The sequence below is a fragment of the Scyliorhinus canicula genome, chromosome 2, assembly GCF_902713615.1.
Source record: "Scyliorhinus canicula chromosome 2, sScyCan1.1, whole genome shotgun sequence".
NCBI lineage: Eukaryota > Metazoa > Chordata > Chondrichthyes > Carcharhiniformes > Scyliorhinidae > Scyliorhinus > Scyliorhinus canicula.
In genome coordinates, this window is record NC_052147.1 from 210,621,371 (window position 1) to 210,637,921 (window position 16,551).

Sequence of the window (16,551 nt, forward strand, 5' to 3'; positions counted from 1 at the left end):
CTAGTGGTGTCCTGGGTATGGGTGTCCCGGCTCAGCTGCGATGGGGGCCTGTGACTGGCCCCCTCGTCGCTGGGTGTCGCATGCCTGCGTCGTCGCACTCGCACGAGAAGGGGGCGTCGTCACCGTGTTGCTCCGGGCCTGTCCCTGTCTCGTGGCCGCCCTGGGGCATCCTGCAGGCGGTTCACATCCGCGGGGACTGGTGCTTCGATGTTTGGTCCTGCAATACACAATACAGCATACATGGTTAGACACACAGGCGGTGATTGGGGGAGGGTGGATATGGGGGAGGGGGTTATGGGGGAATGGGAACGGGCCGTGGGGGTCTCACTTGGTGGTGCACCCCTGACCTCTGCATCGGCAACCTCTCGGTCCTCGGGTCCGCCTGCCAGTTCCAGGGCCATTTCCTCATGAACGGTGAGTGGTCTCTCATCAGCTGTGCCCCCTCCGGTCCTCTCACACTCCCTGTTGTTGTGTGCATGCTTCTCCTGTGGGGGGCGGGTGGGTGGGTGGCAGGGGAAAAGGGCAACAGTGTTAGGCAGGGATATACATGCAGGCCAGTGGTTGTGCGTATTTTGGCGTGGTACGCAGCACATTAGGGTTAAGGTTAGAGTTGGTTGCATCTGGGGGTGTGCCACACATCGAGGTGGGGGTTACTCACCCTGGCTGCCCTGACGAGGTCATTCACCTTCTTGTGGCACTGGGCGCCTGTCCTTGATGTCACAGTGCTGACGGCCTCTGCCACCTCCCTCCACAGGCGCCGGCTGAGGCGTGGGGCGATCCTGCGTCCGTGTCCGAGGTACAGGGCCTCCCTCCTCTGGTCTACTGCGTCCAGGAGCGCCTTGATGTCGCGCTCCTGGAACCTCGGGGCTACGCAGCGGGCGGCCATCTTCCGGGTCTCTGCGGAGGGGGGGTGCGTCTTTTATGCTGTGACGCCGCATGTTTGTGGCAGGTGATGCCGTCGCGAATGGCATCACGCCGCTACTAGCCCATTCCGGGCCGGAGAATTTGAGCCGTGGGGGGTGGGGACGCCAGAGTGATCCATGGTGGGGGGGGGGGGGCCGGGATGGGAGAATCCCGCCCCTGGTGAGAAAGGCATGGGATGTCTTGGTCAAAGATATATAATAACATTGGAATAAGAAATCAATAAAGATAGAAATAATAATAATCTTTAGTAATCTTTATTATTGTCAAAAGTAGGCTTACATTAACACTGCAATGAAGTACTGTGGAAATCCCCCAGTTGCCACACTCTGGCGCCTGTTCGGGTACAGAGAGGGAGAATTCAGAACTTCCAAATTATCTAACAAGCATGTATTTCGGGACTTGTGGGAAGATACCGGAGCACCCGGAGGAAACCTATGCAGACACGAGGAGAATGTGCAGACTCCGCACAGACAGTGACCCAAGCTGGGAATCGAACCTGGGACCCTGGAACTGTGAAGCAACAGTGCTAACAACTGTCCTACTGTGCCACCCACTTAAATAAAGATATTTATTAAAGATATTTAAGATAAAAATGGGAAGATAAATTATAAACTAATCAAACGGAGAGAGGATTAAAAACCTTGATCTGCTTCACTTGCATCCATGTAAATCAAGACGTTTGAGAAGAGATAGAGACATTTGCCATGATTAAACGGCCCTATTGACTGTGGGTTCAAATCCTGTAATGGCGGCTCAATCTCATGAGAGACCAAAAATGGGATTTGCTCTGGCGAGATCTCAGAATGAGATCTTCCCCTCACCCTGCTGGCGACATAATTAGGTTAACACCCAGGAGGGGCAGCACAGGGGCGCAATGTTTAGCACTGCTGCCTCACGGTGCCGAGGTCCCAAGTTCGATCCTGGCTCTGGGTCACTGTCCGTGTGGAGTTTGCACATTCCCCACGTGTCTGCATGGGTTTCGCACCCACAACCCAAAGATGTGCAGGGTAGGTGGATTGGCCACGCTAAAGTGCCCCTTAATTGGAACAAAATGAATTGGGTACTCTAGATTTATAGAAAAAAATGGTGTGAGTCTGATATGCAAGAATTAACATCACATCAGCAGGCTTGACACTGCTACTTCTGCCCGCATCCTGACTTCCCACCCAGCCGGCGTGACATCACGTTGGCGCGAATCACTACTGATTTTCAAAAACCAAAACCACACGAGAAAACCACGTCAGGGGGTGCATAGGTAAGTATAGCCACCGGTTGGTGAGGTACATGTTGGGGCATTGCACCCTGGCACTGCCCCGGAACTGCCAGGGGCCCACTGGGGAGCATGGTGCAGCAGGGTTTCCCCTAACCGTTGGGGAAGCGTAATGCCTTTTATTTAAATTGGAGATTGGGACGTCCTTTAAAAATCCTAAACCTCGGAATTCCCAGGTTGCCGGCTTTCTTAGGCCCTCCTCCAGCTGACTATGAATTTGCTTCCCCTTTGAAATCGCAGAGTGCTATGCAATCTGGTGAGAAAAGCTGGCTGTGGAGCCTGCGAGCTTCAAACTGGTTTTCTCGCCTGAGCCAACACACTGTGCATTTTTGGGACGATTCTAGCCATTATATTTATCCAAACAATGCTTTAGAAAAGGAAGGGTGCCAGAAGACTGCCGGACGGCAAATGTGATTCTTCTATGTCGAAATGGATATATAATGAGTTCAGGAACCTAGACGTTTTCCAGTTATCTTAACGCCAGTGGTAGCAAAAAGCTATTGGAATCTTTTCGTAAAAATGTAACTAAACATCTAGAAACCGAGAATATAATAAAGGATACTGAGCACTGTTACAATCCCAGTTGATATAACTGGACAGGAACACTCCAGAATGGAAATCTGTCTCAGAAAACTGTAACTTAGATTATTTTTTTATAAAACATGGAGGAACAGGACTGTTAATTGGTTTTAACAACCAGGAAAGAAACATTTGTTTAACATGAAAAGTTAGATTATTATACAATACTCCTTTACTCCCCCGTTAACAATTACATACAGGTTTTAGGATTAACACAGATTGCAAAGTACATCTTAAATGACAATGGTGTCATTAACACGCAAAGTCTCTTTTAAGCACACAATATGACTGTGTGCATATACAGTCTCCTCTCTGAACCTCAAGTGAACATATGTAAATGTTTCCTCAAAATTCCCCCCCCCCCCCCCCCCCCCCCCCCCCCCCGATGATTGTCATGTAAGGATTTCCAAATTCCACTCCATGGAACACGCTTGAAACTCTTCTCCAAATTATACTTTTAAACAAAGCTTCCGCTTCACTTAAATCCAGTCTAGGATTTTACACCACCCCGTTTAGGATTTCTTCGTCTTGAAGGCTTTTATGCAAACTCCCGAGGTCCAGCCACCGATTTCTGCAATTATTTCCAATAATGTCTCCAAAACTGTAGCAATTTGACAAACACCTTAGCACTTCTGCAGACATATTTCTTGTTTAGTGAGGCCAATCTACCCTATTCTGCACATATTTGGGTTGTGTGAGTGAAACCCACGCAAGCACGGAGAGAATGTGCAAATTCCACACGGACAGTGACCCAGAATCGAACCTGGGACCTCGATGCCCGGAGACAGCTAAGCTAACCACTGCGCCACCGTGTTGCCCTACAGATATATTTCTGACCTCTCAACGTTCAATGCTTTTCCAACTCTCTGTGACTTTACTGAAGAGTAATCAGTTCTGGTTCCCAGTTTCCTTTGTTCTGTTAACTCCAAACACCTTGGAAACCTCTTGGTTTCTCTAGTTTCCTTAACTAGCTGCTCTTCAGATCTCTGCGCTTGTTTGCTTAACCATTACTCCATGGTATGTTTTTACTTCTAGCGAAGCAGAGAGAGACGTTCCCACTCTAGCCTTCTAAACCAACTGCTTCGAACACAGCTGTGAATGCTGCCACCTCTCTCATTACATATCTCCAGCTGCAATCAAATTAGCAAAATTAAAACTTATAGGTTTCTGTATTTTACAAGGCCCCAGTTACTAAGCAACCCCCACATTCTTATGCCTTTTATGCTGAATCCCTTTGTACGCACAATAGAAACACAGTTGGAACTTAACCAACCTCCACACACACAAAAACCTTTATCCAGCATGAATCTAACTAGTTTTATCCTTCCAGGCACAGAAAATTAAATTATCACATAACATGAAACCTTATTTCTAATGTTTACCTATACTAAACTAATCCCCTTAAAATTACCTTATTTTCCTAACAGCTCAAATTTTAACAAGAAAAACCATGCTTCACTAACCTCTGAAGAATTCAAATAATTAACAGATTAGACATAGGTAGTGTAGTGAATGTAATACATCTGGATTTTCAATGCCGTTTGATAAGATACCTTGTAATAGGAGTCCATGTGGAGTCAGGGAACAGATGGCAGAAAGGATAGCAAGTTGGTAATTAAACAGAAAACGGAGAGTAAAGGTTAAGTTCAGCTAAGCAGACTGGCAAAAAGTATCCCACAGAGATGGGTTCTGGGATCACAGTTGTTGAAAGTTTACATTAAAAATTTGGAATTGGGAATCTGCAGCACAAGTCCTACATTTGCAGACAACACCAAATTGGGGGCTGTAGATCATTACAGAAAAATTGTAAGAAAACACGAAGAAATATGCACAATGAATATTTAATTGAGAAATAAATGTCAGCACAGTTAAGCATTAGGTAGTGCATTTTGGTAGGAAAACTAAACAGGCCACATCTTCCTGGATAATAAGAGTCCAGATGGAGTAGAGGAGCAAGGGATCTAGAGTTACAGATTCCCAAAGCTTTAAAAATAGCATTGCAGGTTGATACAGCCATTAAAAAGTAAACCAGGCACTGAGGTTTATTTGTAGAGGGATGGATTTAAAAGCAAGGAAATATGTTAAACTTTATAAAACCTTTAGTGAGACCACAATTGAAGGGCTATGCACTGTTCTAGCCTCCACAGTATTTTAAAAAAAGGATTTTTAAAAATGATTTACAAAGATGATGCTAGAACTGAGAGGTTACAGCTATCAGGAAAGTCTGAACCGGCAAGGGCTCTTTTTTTCTGAGTGGTGGGCTGACCGAGGTCCTTCTGAAGAGATTCAATCGGGCAGACTATGGGGAGATATTGGTATTTGTTGGGGATTAAAAAACTAGGGGCCATAAATATCAACTATTCGTTAATAAATCCAGTTGTGAATTCAGCGAAAAAACTAATTTACTAATTAAAGAACGCTAAGCCTGTGAAATGTGCTACAACATGGAATAATAGAACTAACAAGCATAGATGCAGTAAGAAGAAGCTAGATAAAGAAATGAATACAAGGGTATGCTGCAAATGTTAGCAAAATGGCTGGGCTGGTTTAGCACACTGGGCTAAATCGCTGGCTTTTAAAGCAGACCAAGGCAGGACAGCAGCACGGTTCAATTCCCATACCAGCCTCCCTGAACAGGCGCCGGAATGTGGCGACTAGGGGCTTTTCACAGTAACTTCATTGAAGCCTTCTCGTGACAATAAGCGATTTTCATTCATTTTCAGTGTGGGGGAGGATACTTGTGGACAAACACCAGCGCAGACTAGTTAGGCCGAATAGTCTGTGCTTTAAACCTGATGTAACTTGATGCGCTATAATGTTTGTACACTTAATTCTAATCGACAGGTATTTGACTTGGGATGATACTCAAGAGACAATAGTAGCCAAGACCACACAGAACAAAGTTACAGCTGCAGCAAGAGCGGTGAGTAGTGGGGATGAGATATAGTGTGGTGGTGCTGGTTTAACTGCTGTGCTGGTGTAAAACTACACTGAATTTTGTGAGATCCTATGCTTGTTATGACGAATTAGCTACTGTCAATAGTCGGCATTCATTTTACACCCAACTGTTGGTTAACTTAGAGAAATTAGTAAGCAACTGAAGGCAAATTGTTTTTTCCTTCATTACCACATGCTTCTTTGTGTAGATGAGGAATCCATGTTTTTTTTTTAGTTTTTCAAATTAAGGGGTAATTCTTTTTTTATTCGTTCATGGGATCTGGGAGTCGTTGGCTGTGCCAGCGTTTGTTGCCCATACCTGAGAGAATTTCAGAGTCAATCACATTTCTGTGGCTCTGGAGTCACACGTAGGCCAGACCGGTTAAGGATGGAAGATTTCCTTCCCTGAAGGACATTAGTGAACTGCTGGATTAAAGCAAATTACTGCGAATGCTGAAATCTGAAACTAGAGAGAAAATGCTGGAAAATCTCACCAGGTCTGGCAGCATCTGTCTGGAGAGAAAATAGCTGATGTTTCAATTCCAGATGACACTTTGTTAAAGCCAAAAGCCAGAGAAAGTGGGAAATATGTAGACTATGGAGAGAATGAAAGATGAGTCATAGCCACAGAAACCAAGGGAACAGGGTGCTAATAGCCACAGAAGCCAAGGGAAAGAGTGCTAATGGCAGTCCCCAGAGAGAACAAAATGTGTGAAAGGCCAAACAGCAGAGAAGCTAACATCAGAGGGTAAACTGTGACAGATGAAGGGGGAAGCAAAAGTGAGAAAAGTTAAGGAAAGGGGAATAAGGTAGGGGGATTGGTGGTTTATATATATATAAAGAAAGACAGGAAAGAAAGAAATGGTAAAAGACAGCTAAAATGAAATGGGATGAAAACAAATGGGTCGAGGTGGGGTAGGGCAAATCATCTGAAGATGTTTGAATTTGATGTTGAGACCGGAAGGCTGTAGCATTCCTAACCGGAAGACGAGATGTTGTTCCTCTAGTTTGCGTTGAGCTTCACTGGAACATTGCTGCAGGCCAAGGACAGATATGTAACCATGGGAGCAGGGTCTAGTGCTAAAATGGCAAGCAACGGAAAAATCATGGTCCTGAGTGCGCACAGACCGAAGGTACTCAGCAAAGCGATCACCCGTCTCCGTTTGGTCTCTCCGATATAGAGGAGACCACATTGGGAGCAGCAAATGCAATAGACCAAATTGACAGAGGTGCAAGTGAAACGCTGCTTAACCTGGAATGAGTGTTTTGGCCTGGAATGTTAAGCATGGAAGAGGTAAAGGGGCAGGTGTTACACCTTCTTCGATTGCATGGAAAGGTGCCATAGATGATGGGAGAAGTGTTGGGTATGGTGGAGGAGTGGACTAGATTATCTCAAATGCAACGGTCTCTGTGAAATGCTGACAGAGGGAGTGAAGGGAAGATGTGTTTGGTGGTGGCATCACGCTGGAGTTGGCGAAAATGGCAAAGGATTATGATTTGCATAAGGAGGCTGGTGGGGTGAAATCTGAGAACGAGGGAGACTCTATCCTTGTTCTTGGAGGGAGTGGAAGAGACGAGGGCAGTGGTGCGGGAGATGGACTGCACACTGTTTAGGGCCCTGTCAACAACTGTAGGTGGGAAATCACAGTTGAGGAACAAAGAACAAAGAAAAGTACAGCACAGGAACAGGCCCTTCGGCCCTCCAAGCCCGTGCCGACCATGCTGCCCGACTAAACTACAATCTTCTACACTTCCTGGGTCCGTATCCCTCTATTCCCATCCTATTCATGTATTTGTCAAGATGCCCCTTAAATGTCACTATCGTCCTTGCTTCCACCACCTCCTCCGGCAGCAAGTTCCAGGCACCCACTACCCTCTGTGTAAAACAAACTTGCCTCGTACATCTACTCTAAACCTTGCCCCTTGCACCTTAAACCTATGCCCCCTAGTAATTGACCCCTCTAACCTGGGGAAAAGCCTCTGACTACCCACTCTGACTATGCCCATCATAATTTTGTAGACCTCTATCAGGTCACCCCTCAACCTCCGTCGTTCCAGTGAGAACAAACCAAGTTTATTCAACCGCTTCTCATAGCTAATGCCCTCCATACCACGCAACATCCTGGTAAATCTCTTCTGGACCCTCTCTAAAGCCTCCACGTCCTTCTGGTAGTGTGGCGACCAGAATTGAACACTATACTCCAAGTGTGGCCGAACTAAGGTTCTATACAGCTGCAACATGACTTGCCAATTCTTATACTCAATGCCCCGGCCAATGAAGGCAAGCATGCCGTATGTCTTCTTGACTACCTTCTCCACCTGTGTTGCCCCTTTCAGTGACCTGTGGACCTGTACACCTAGATATCTCTGACTTTCAATATTCTTGAGGGTTCTACCATTCACTGTACATTCCCTACTTGTATTAGACCTTCCAAAATGCATTACCTCACATTTGTCCGGATTAAACTCCATCTGCCATCTCTCCGCCCAAGTCTCCAAACGATCTCAATCCTCCTGTATCCTCTGACAGCCCTCATCGCTATCCGCAATTCCACCAACCTTTGTGTCGTCTGCAAACTTACTAATCAGACCAGTTACATTTTCCTCCAAATCATTTATATATACTACGAACAGCAACGGTCCCAGCACTGATTCCTGTGGAACACCACTAGTCACAGCCCTCCAACTAGAAAAGTGCCCTTCCATTGCTACTCTCTGCCTTCTATGACCTAGCCAGTTCTGTATTCACCTTGCCAGCTCACCCCTGATCCCGTGTGACTTCACCTTTTGTACCAGTCTACGATGAGGGACCTTGTCAAAGGCCTTACTGAAGTCCATATAGACAACATCCACTGCCCTACCTGCATCAATCACCTTTGTGACCTCTTCGAAAAACTCTATCAAGTTAGTGAGACATGACCTCCCCTTCACAAAACCATGCTGCCTCTCACTAATACATCCACTTGCTTCCAAATGGGAGTAGATCCTGTCTCGAGGAATTCTCTTCAGTAATTTCACTACCACTGACGTAAGGAAGTAGTTCCCTGGATTATCCTTGCTACCCTTTTTAAACAAAGGAACAACATTGGCTATTCTCCAGTCCTCCAGGACATCACCTGAAGACAGTGAGGATTGAAAGATTTTTGTCAAGGCCTCAGCAAAATCTCTAGACATAGAATTTACAGTGCAGAAGAAGGCCATTCGGCCCATCGAGTCTGCACCGGCTCTTGGAGCACCCTACCCAAGGTCAACACCTCCACCCTATCCCAATAACTCGGTAACCCCACCCAACACTAAGGGCAATTTTGGACACTAAGAGCAATTTATCATGGCCAATCCACCTAACCTGTACATCTTTGGACTGTGGGAGGAAACCGGAGAACCCGGAGGAAACCCACACACACACGGGGAGGATGTGCAGACTCCGCACAGACAGTGACCCAAGCCGGAATTGAACCTGGGACCCTGGAGCTGTGAAGCCATTGTGCTATCCACAATGTTACCGTGCTACCTTCTCTAGCCTCCTTCAGTATCCTGGGGTAGATCCCATCAGGCCCTGGGGACTTATCTACCTTAATATTTTTCAAGCCGCCCAACACCTCGTCTTTTAGGATCTCAATGTGACCCAGGCTATCTACACATCCTTCTCCAGACTCAACATCCACCAATTCCTTCTCTTTGGTGAATACTGATGCAAAGTACCTCGCCCATTTCCTCTGGTTCCACACATAAATTCCCTTGCCTATCCTTCAGTGGGCCAACCCTTTCCCTGGCTACCCTCTTGCTTTTTATGTACGTGTAAAAAGCCTTGGGATTTTCCTTAACCCTATTTGCCAATGGCTTTTCGTGATCCCTTCTAGCCCCCCTGACCCCTTGCTTAAGTTCCTTCCTACTTTCCTTATATTCCACACAGGCTTCGTCTGTTCTCAGCCTTCTCGCCCTGACAAATACCTCCTTTTTCTTTTTGACGAGGCCTACAATATCTCTCGTTATCCAAGGTTCCCGAAATATGCCGCATTTATCCTTCTTCCTCACAGGAACATGCCGGTCCTGAATTCCTTTCAACTGACACTTGAAAGCCTCCCACATGTCAGATGTTGATTTACTCTCAAATATCCGCCCCCAATCTAGGTTCTTCAGTTCCCGCCTAATATTGTTATAATTAGCCTTCCCCCAATTTAGCACATTCACCTTTGGACCACTCTTATCCTTGTCCACCAGCGCTTTAAAACTTACTGAATTGTGGTCACTTCCCGAAATGCTCCCCTACTAAAACGTCTACCACCTGGCCGGGCTCATTCCCCAATACCAGGTCCAGTACAGCCCCTTCCCTAGTTGGACTGTCTACATATTGTTTTAAGAAGCCCTCCTGGATGCTCCTTACAAATTCTGCCCCGTCTTAAGCCCCTAGCACTCAGTGAGACCCAGTCAGTATTGGGGAAGTTGAAGTCTCCCATCACAACAACCCTGTTGTTTTTACTCTTTTCCAAAATCTGTCTACCTATCTGCTCCTCTATCGCCTGCTGGCTGTTGGGAGACCTGTACTAAACCCCCAACATTGTGACTGCACCCTTCTTATTCCTCATCTCTACCCATATAGCCTCACTGCCCTCTGAGGTGTCCTCCCATAGTACAGTGCGATATTCTCCCTAACTCCACCACCCCTTTTACATCCCCCTCTATCCCGCCTGAAACATCTAAATCATGAAATGTTTAGCTGCCAATCCTGTCCTTCCCTCAACCAGGTCTCTGTAATGGCAACAACAACATAGCTCCAAGTACTAATCCAAGCTCTAAGTTCATCTGCCTTACCCGTAATACTTCTTGCATTAAAACATATGAACTTCAGGCCACCAGACCCGCTGTGTTCAGCAACATCTCCCTGTCAGCTCTGCCTCAGAGCCATACTGGCCCTATTCCCTAGTTCACCCTGAATGCTTTCACCTTCTGACCTATTGCTCCGGTGCCCACCCCCCTGCCATACTAGTTTAAACCCTTCCGTGTGACACTAGCAAACCTCGCGGCCAGGATATTTATGCCTTTCCAGTTTAAATGCAACCCGTCCTTCTCATACATATCACTCCTGCCCCGGAAGAGCTCCCAGTGGTCCAGATAACGGAAACCTTCCCTCCTTCCTACACCAGCTGTTTAGCCACGTGTTTAGCTGCTCTATCTTCCTATTTCTAGCCTCACTGGCATGTGGCACAGGGAGTAATCCCGAGATTACAACCCGAGTGGTCCTGTCTTTTAACTTTCTGCCTAGCTCCCTGAACTCCTGCTGCAGGACCTGATGCCCCTTCCTGCCTATGTCATTAGTACCAATATGTACAACGATCTCTGCCTGTTTGCCCTCCCCCTTCAGGATGCCCGCTACCCGTTCGGAGACATCCTGGACCCTGGCACCAGGGAGGCAACATACCATCCTGGAGTCTCGTTCACGTCCAGAAAAGCGCCTATCTGTGCCCCTGACTATAGAGTCCCCTATGACTATTGCTCTTCTGCGCTTTGACCCTCCCTTCTGAACATCAGAGCCAGCCGTGGTGCCACTGCTCTGGCTGCTGCTGTTTTCCCCTGATAGGCTATCCCCCCCGACAGTATCCAAAGGGGTATACCTGTTCGAGAGGGGGATAACCACAGGGGATTTCTGCACTGACTGCCTGTCCCTTCTGGTGGTCACTCATTTCTCTGCCTGCACCTTGGGTGTGACCACATTTATATAACTTCTATCTATGACGCTTTCCGCCACCTGCATGCTCTTCAGTCCATCCAACTGCTGCTCCAACCGAACCATGTGGTCTGTGAGGAGCTCCAGTTGGGTGCACTTTCTGCAGATGAAGCCATCTGGGACGCTGGCAGCCTCCCGGACCTGCCACATCACACGTCAGAGCACTGCATCCCTCTAATTGAAATTGTGTCAATTAATTAGTAAATTAAATTTAAAAGTTTTTAAAAAAAAGTTACTGTTAACTATATTGGATTGGAATGGATTTGTTTATTGTCATGTGTACCGAGGTACAGTGAAAAGTATTTTTCTGCAAGCAGCTCAACAGATCATTCAGTACATGGAAGAAAAGGGAATTAAACAAAATTCAAGAAAATAGATGAGAATACATAATAGGGCAACACAAGATATACAATGTAACTACATAAGCATTGGCATCGGTTGAAGCATACAGGGTGTGGTGTTAATGAGGTCAGTCAATAAGAGGGTCATTTAGGAGTCTGGTGACTGGGGAAGAAGCTGTTTCCTAGCACTAGATTTCAACTATAAATGTGAAAGCTAAATACAGTACTGTCCGATCTCTGGCTTGGATACCCCTCTAAATTATAATTCAGTAATAAGTAATTATGTTTAATTAGTTTAACAATGTTTAATTTTTTAAATTTAGTTTAGCTTCCCAACCAGCCAATCAGATCACAACTTTACTGTGATGTCACTTCAGTTTCTCCCCCCCCCCCCCTCCCCTCCCCCCCCCCCCCCCCCCCCCCCCCACTATTTGAAAAGGTAATAAAAATAAATAAAATCACTTACGTTTCCAGATTCTCAGATGCTCTCTGGTTCTCTCCCTGCAGATTAAAAGTTACAGGCCAGAAGAAAGGGAGAGAACAAAACAGTAGGGAAAAAGGAAAAAGCACCTTCTCCCACTCTGCACCGAATTACCTCACTGTACCAAATTACCAAGTTCCAAATTCCCACTCTGGTTGTGTCTCACTCACTCAGGATGTGTCTCCTTGACCTGCGCAAAGCTTACTGAGTGCGCTTTCTGTCTGTTTATTATACCGACCTCAGCTAACCAGGGTGACTCAAACTACTTAAGCGTCAAAGAGAAGAATACCAATAATAATTGCTTATTATCACAAGTCAGCTTCATTGAAGTTACTGTGAAAAGCCCCTAGTCGCCACATTCCGGTGCCTGTTCGGGGAGGCTGATATGGGAATTGAACCCGCGCTGCTGGTCTTGTTCTGCATTACAAGCCAGCGATTTAACCCACTGTGCTAAACCAACCCCTAAAGAAGGAACACATTTTCGAAGCCCCATTTTGGAAAGTGCCATCATCGGAAGAAATGCGACGGAAGCGAAGGAGTTGAGAGAAAGGGTGCAGGGTGCGAAGAGCTGCAGTCAAGATAGCTGTGGGAGTCAGTGGGCTTGTCGTGGATATTAGTAGATAGTCTATTGCTGGAAATGGAGACAGAAAGGTCAAGGAAGGGAAGGGAAGTGTCTGAGTAGACCAGGTGAAAGTGATGGAGAGGTGGAAACTGGAAGCGGAGTTGGTGAATTTTTCCAGGTCCGGACGAAAGCATGAAGCAGCACCAAAATAATCATCAGTGTATCGGTAAAGGAGTTGTGGGAGAGGACCCGGGTAGGCCTGGAACAAGGAATGTTCCACAGACCCCCATGAAAAGGCAAGCGTAGCTAGGACCCATGTGGGTACCCATTGCTACACCAAACGCAGACTGGGTGATCGCTTTGCTGAGCACCTTCGCTCTTCCCGTTGCTTGCCATTTTAACACTAGACCCTGCTCCGATGCCCACATGTCTTTCCTTGGCCTGCTACAATGTTCCAGTGAAGCTCAACACAAACTGGAGGAACAACATATCTTCCGGTTAGGGATGCTACAGCCTTCCGGTCTCAACATCGAATTCAACAACTTCAGATGATTAGCTCTACCCCACCTCGACCCATTTGTTTTCATCCCATTTCATTCTAACTTTTTTTTATCATTTCGTTCTTTCCTGTCTTTCTTTATATAAACACCCCATCTTATCCCCCTTTCATTAACTTTTCTCCCCTTTCCTTCCCTCTCCTCACCCTACATCTGTCATATTTTACCCTCTGATGTTAGCTTCTCTGCTGTTTGGCCTTTCACACCTTTTGTTCTCTCTGGAGACCGGCATTAGCACTCTTTCCCTTGGCTTCTGTGGCTATTAGCACCCTGTTCCCTTGGTGTCTGTAGTAATGACTCATCTTTCATTCTCTCACTCCACAGTCTGAATATTTCCCATTTTCTCTGTCTTTAGCTTTGACAAAGAGTCATTGGACTCGAAACGTTGGCTCTTTTCTCTCCCTACAAATGCTGCCAGACCTGCTGAGATTTTCCAGCATTTTCTCTTTGACGTTAGTGAACTAGATAGGTTTTTACAACAATCAACAATGGTTTCATGGTAACCTTCATTTAGACTTCTAATTCCAGATTTCTATTGAATTAAAATTTCACCGTCTGCATGGTGGGATTCTAACCCGAGATCCCAGAGTATGACTCTGGATCACTAGTCCAGCGACATTACCACTGCACCACTGTCTCCCAATCTACCTACCCTGCACATCTTTGAGCAGTGGGGGTGAGACCCACAGACATGCTGGTGTGTTTATGCCCTGCCCCTCTTGTTGCCGGTGCAAATCATGCACCCCATTCAAAAAATTACTACGTACGGGAAGATCATGATGGGAATTGTGCTGGCATCGATTTTCATGCCAGAATAACACTTCGGGCACAATTTAACAGCGACAAACAGAGTTCAATTTTGTGTGCATTTAGTGGGGTGATTCTCAGCTCTGCATATCCCGCTATCAAACGGGACTTTTTTTTGGCCTCGTCAAGGAACGCCCCACCTGAGGCTATACTTACATCGCTCCCTGCATTGACGAGATGAGTGGCCATTTTTAAATGCTGTCCCGATCTCTCGATTTCCCCCACCCCCCCCCCCCCCCCCCCCCCCCCGACTCCCCACCGTGGCGTCCAGAATCCACCAAAGCCCCAACTTATCAGTTAGAGAGTCGTCGATCCCACCCTCACTCCACCTCATAAGGGCTGGACACCATCGGGCCTGATCCCTGGCACAGGCAACCTGGGCACCTTGGCACTGCCAATCTGGCATCCTGGCAGTGCCTCAGATAGCCTGGGAGACCCCCCGAGTTCCGTTACGCCTAGTCTATGTTTGTGTGAACAGCGCTAAATGGCACCATGGTGAGGCCTCCCAGGCACGGGCGTTGTTCGCGGCCCTCGGGAACATCGGGTGCCGACATATTTAAGTGAGCCTAACTGCTCAGTTAAATATGTAAATCTGGATCTTGCCCAGCGAGGCCTCTCGCTTGATTTAACGGCCTCGTTGTGTCACCAAGTCGGACATGATGAGGCTGTTCGATTGTGCCCTTAGTCGTTTTTTGGGGAACATTCCGCCCAATATACTGTTTGGATTGCTTGGTGTACATGTGGCAGCATCTACACGAATCATAGAATCCCTACTGTGCAGTAGGAGGCCATTCGGCCCATTGGGTCTCCACCGACCCTTCAAATGATCTCTCCACCCATGTCCACCCGCCTATCCCTGCAACCCCATAACCTAACCTGCACATCCCTGGACACTAAGGGGCAATTTATCATGGCCAATCCACCTATGTACATCTTTGAACTGTGGAAGGAAACCGGAGCACCTGGAGGAAACCCATGCAGACATAGGGAGAATGTACAAATTCCACATGGACAGTCGCCCAAGGCTGGAATTGAACCTGGGTCCCTGGCGCTGTGAGACAGCAGTGCTAATCACTGTTCCACCATGCTGCCTAATTCTGAGTGTTGAGAGGTGATCAAGTGACAGGTAAAGATATATATTTGAGTTAATTTGACTCGTAGTTTTAAAATGTGTTCACAAGATTGAAGAGACCTTGTTAAACACAAACTGGCATGACTTTCCAGTGTCAAATCCAAATGGTGTGGTACTGCAGTAACATCTCGAGACATTCTCATCACTTCTCTCGAGTTAGATTGGTCCCTGGTTTAAAATCTTTGAATATCAGAATGTGTTGTGCTTGCCAGTATTTGGCAAGTTTTCCGATTGCTTTATTTTCAAATAATAATTATTACTGTCTTTCAGGCTGGAATTCAACACTCAGTTCTTTTACATTTAGCTTTATTCCGAGTTCTACCTCTTGCATTTGTCGGAATGCTGGGTATTGACAAAAATGTAAGTTACTTTATTTAAAAAGTAAATCTGTATGCTGTAATCTGTGAATTAATTGAATCAAAAATTACTTCTTGCATATTTTCTGTCTCTGATTTAGCAATGACCTCTGTAAAAAAAAATTCATTTAAATATGGAAATCCATGAAATAGTGAAATCTGGATATTTGCCATGTAATAGATAGCTCTGTCACTTGTATTTCATCATGTATAACATGTAATTGCCACATTTGAGATCTCATCAAATTTATGGGTCATCTTCAACCCTCAGCAGTTTGCGGTTGACCATGTACACACACACCTGACTTTATTCTGTGGGTGTATTTGACCCTTTTTATGTGGTCAGGCTCGAGCTGAGGAGTTGGGTCTACTCCACACGGCTTCTTCACAGTTCCAATTTCCTATTGTTTTACATTAAACCAAACAGCAAAGCAATGGCAAAGAAATCGCATCAGAGGAAATGAGTGTCTGACTCATTTATGGAAATCGTTAGGCCATTTCCTGCTTCCTGGCTTCTTCATCTCATTAGTGGGGATAGTACCTTAAGTGCTCATATGCCCCCCTCCGCCATCAAGACCTGCAATTCCTCACTCATAACTTCCTACTCCTCAATCATTGAATTGTGAAAGATTCATTATTATGTACAATTCTATGTCAACTGTTTAAGCATGTTAGCAAACTACAGCCAGCATTTTAGCTCAAATCTGACAGAAGCCTTTAATTAATGCAAGTGATGCTTTAGGAGCTACCACAAAGTGCAATTTACTGGCCATGGTTACCAAAAAACAGAGGACGGAGTTCTCAGATCGTTGCGATTCATGTTTTCCGCCCACAGCGCTTCCCTGCCCGTGCGGTTTCCCAGTGGAGTGGGGTGGTTTCA

The 16,551-nt window shown here is 46.2% G+C and overlaps 1 protein-coding gene across 5 annotated transcripts in view; it reads left to right on the forward strand.

Moving 5' to 3' along the window:
* dcaf17 (ddb1 and cul4 associated factor 17) overlaps window positions 1-16,551 on the forward strand; it is an 87,384-nt gene that overhangs the window by 28,390 nt on the left and 42,443 nt on the right. For all 5 annotated transcript variants that reach the window (XM_038789497.1, XM_038789501.1, XM_038789498.1 and 2 more), the window contains 2 exons: window positions 5,618-5,696; window positions 15,586-15,675. In XM_038789497.1, the coding sequence (XP_038645425.1) occupies window positions 5,618-5,696; window positions 15,586-15,675 (169 nt within the window). The remainder of the gene's footprint in view (window positions 1-5,617; window positions 5,697-15,585; window positions 15,676-16,551) is intronic.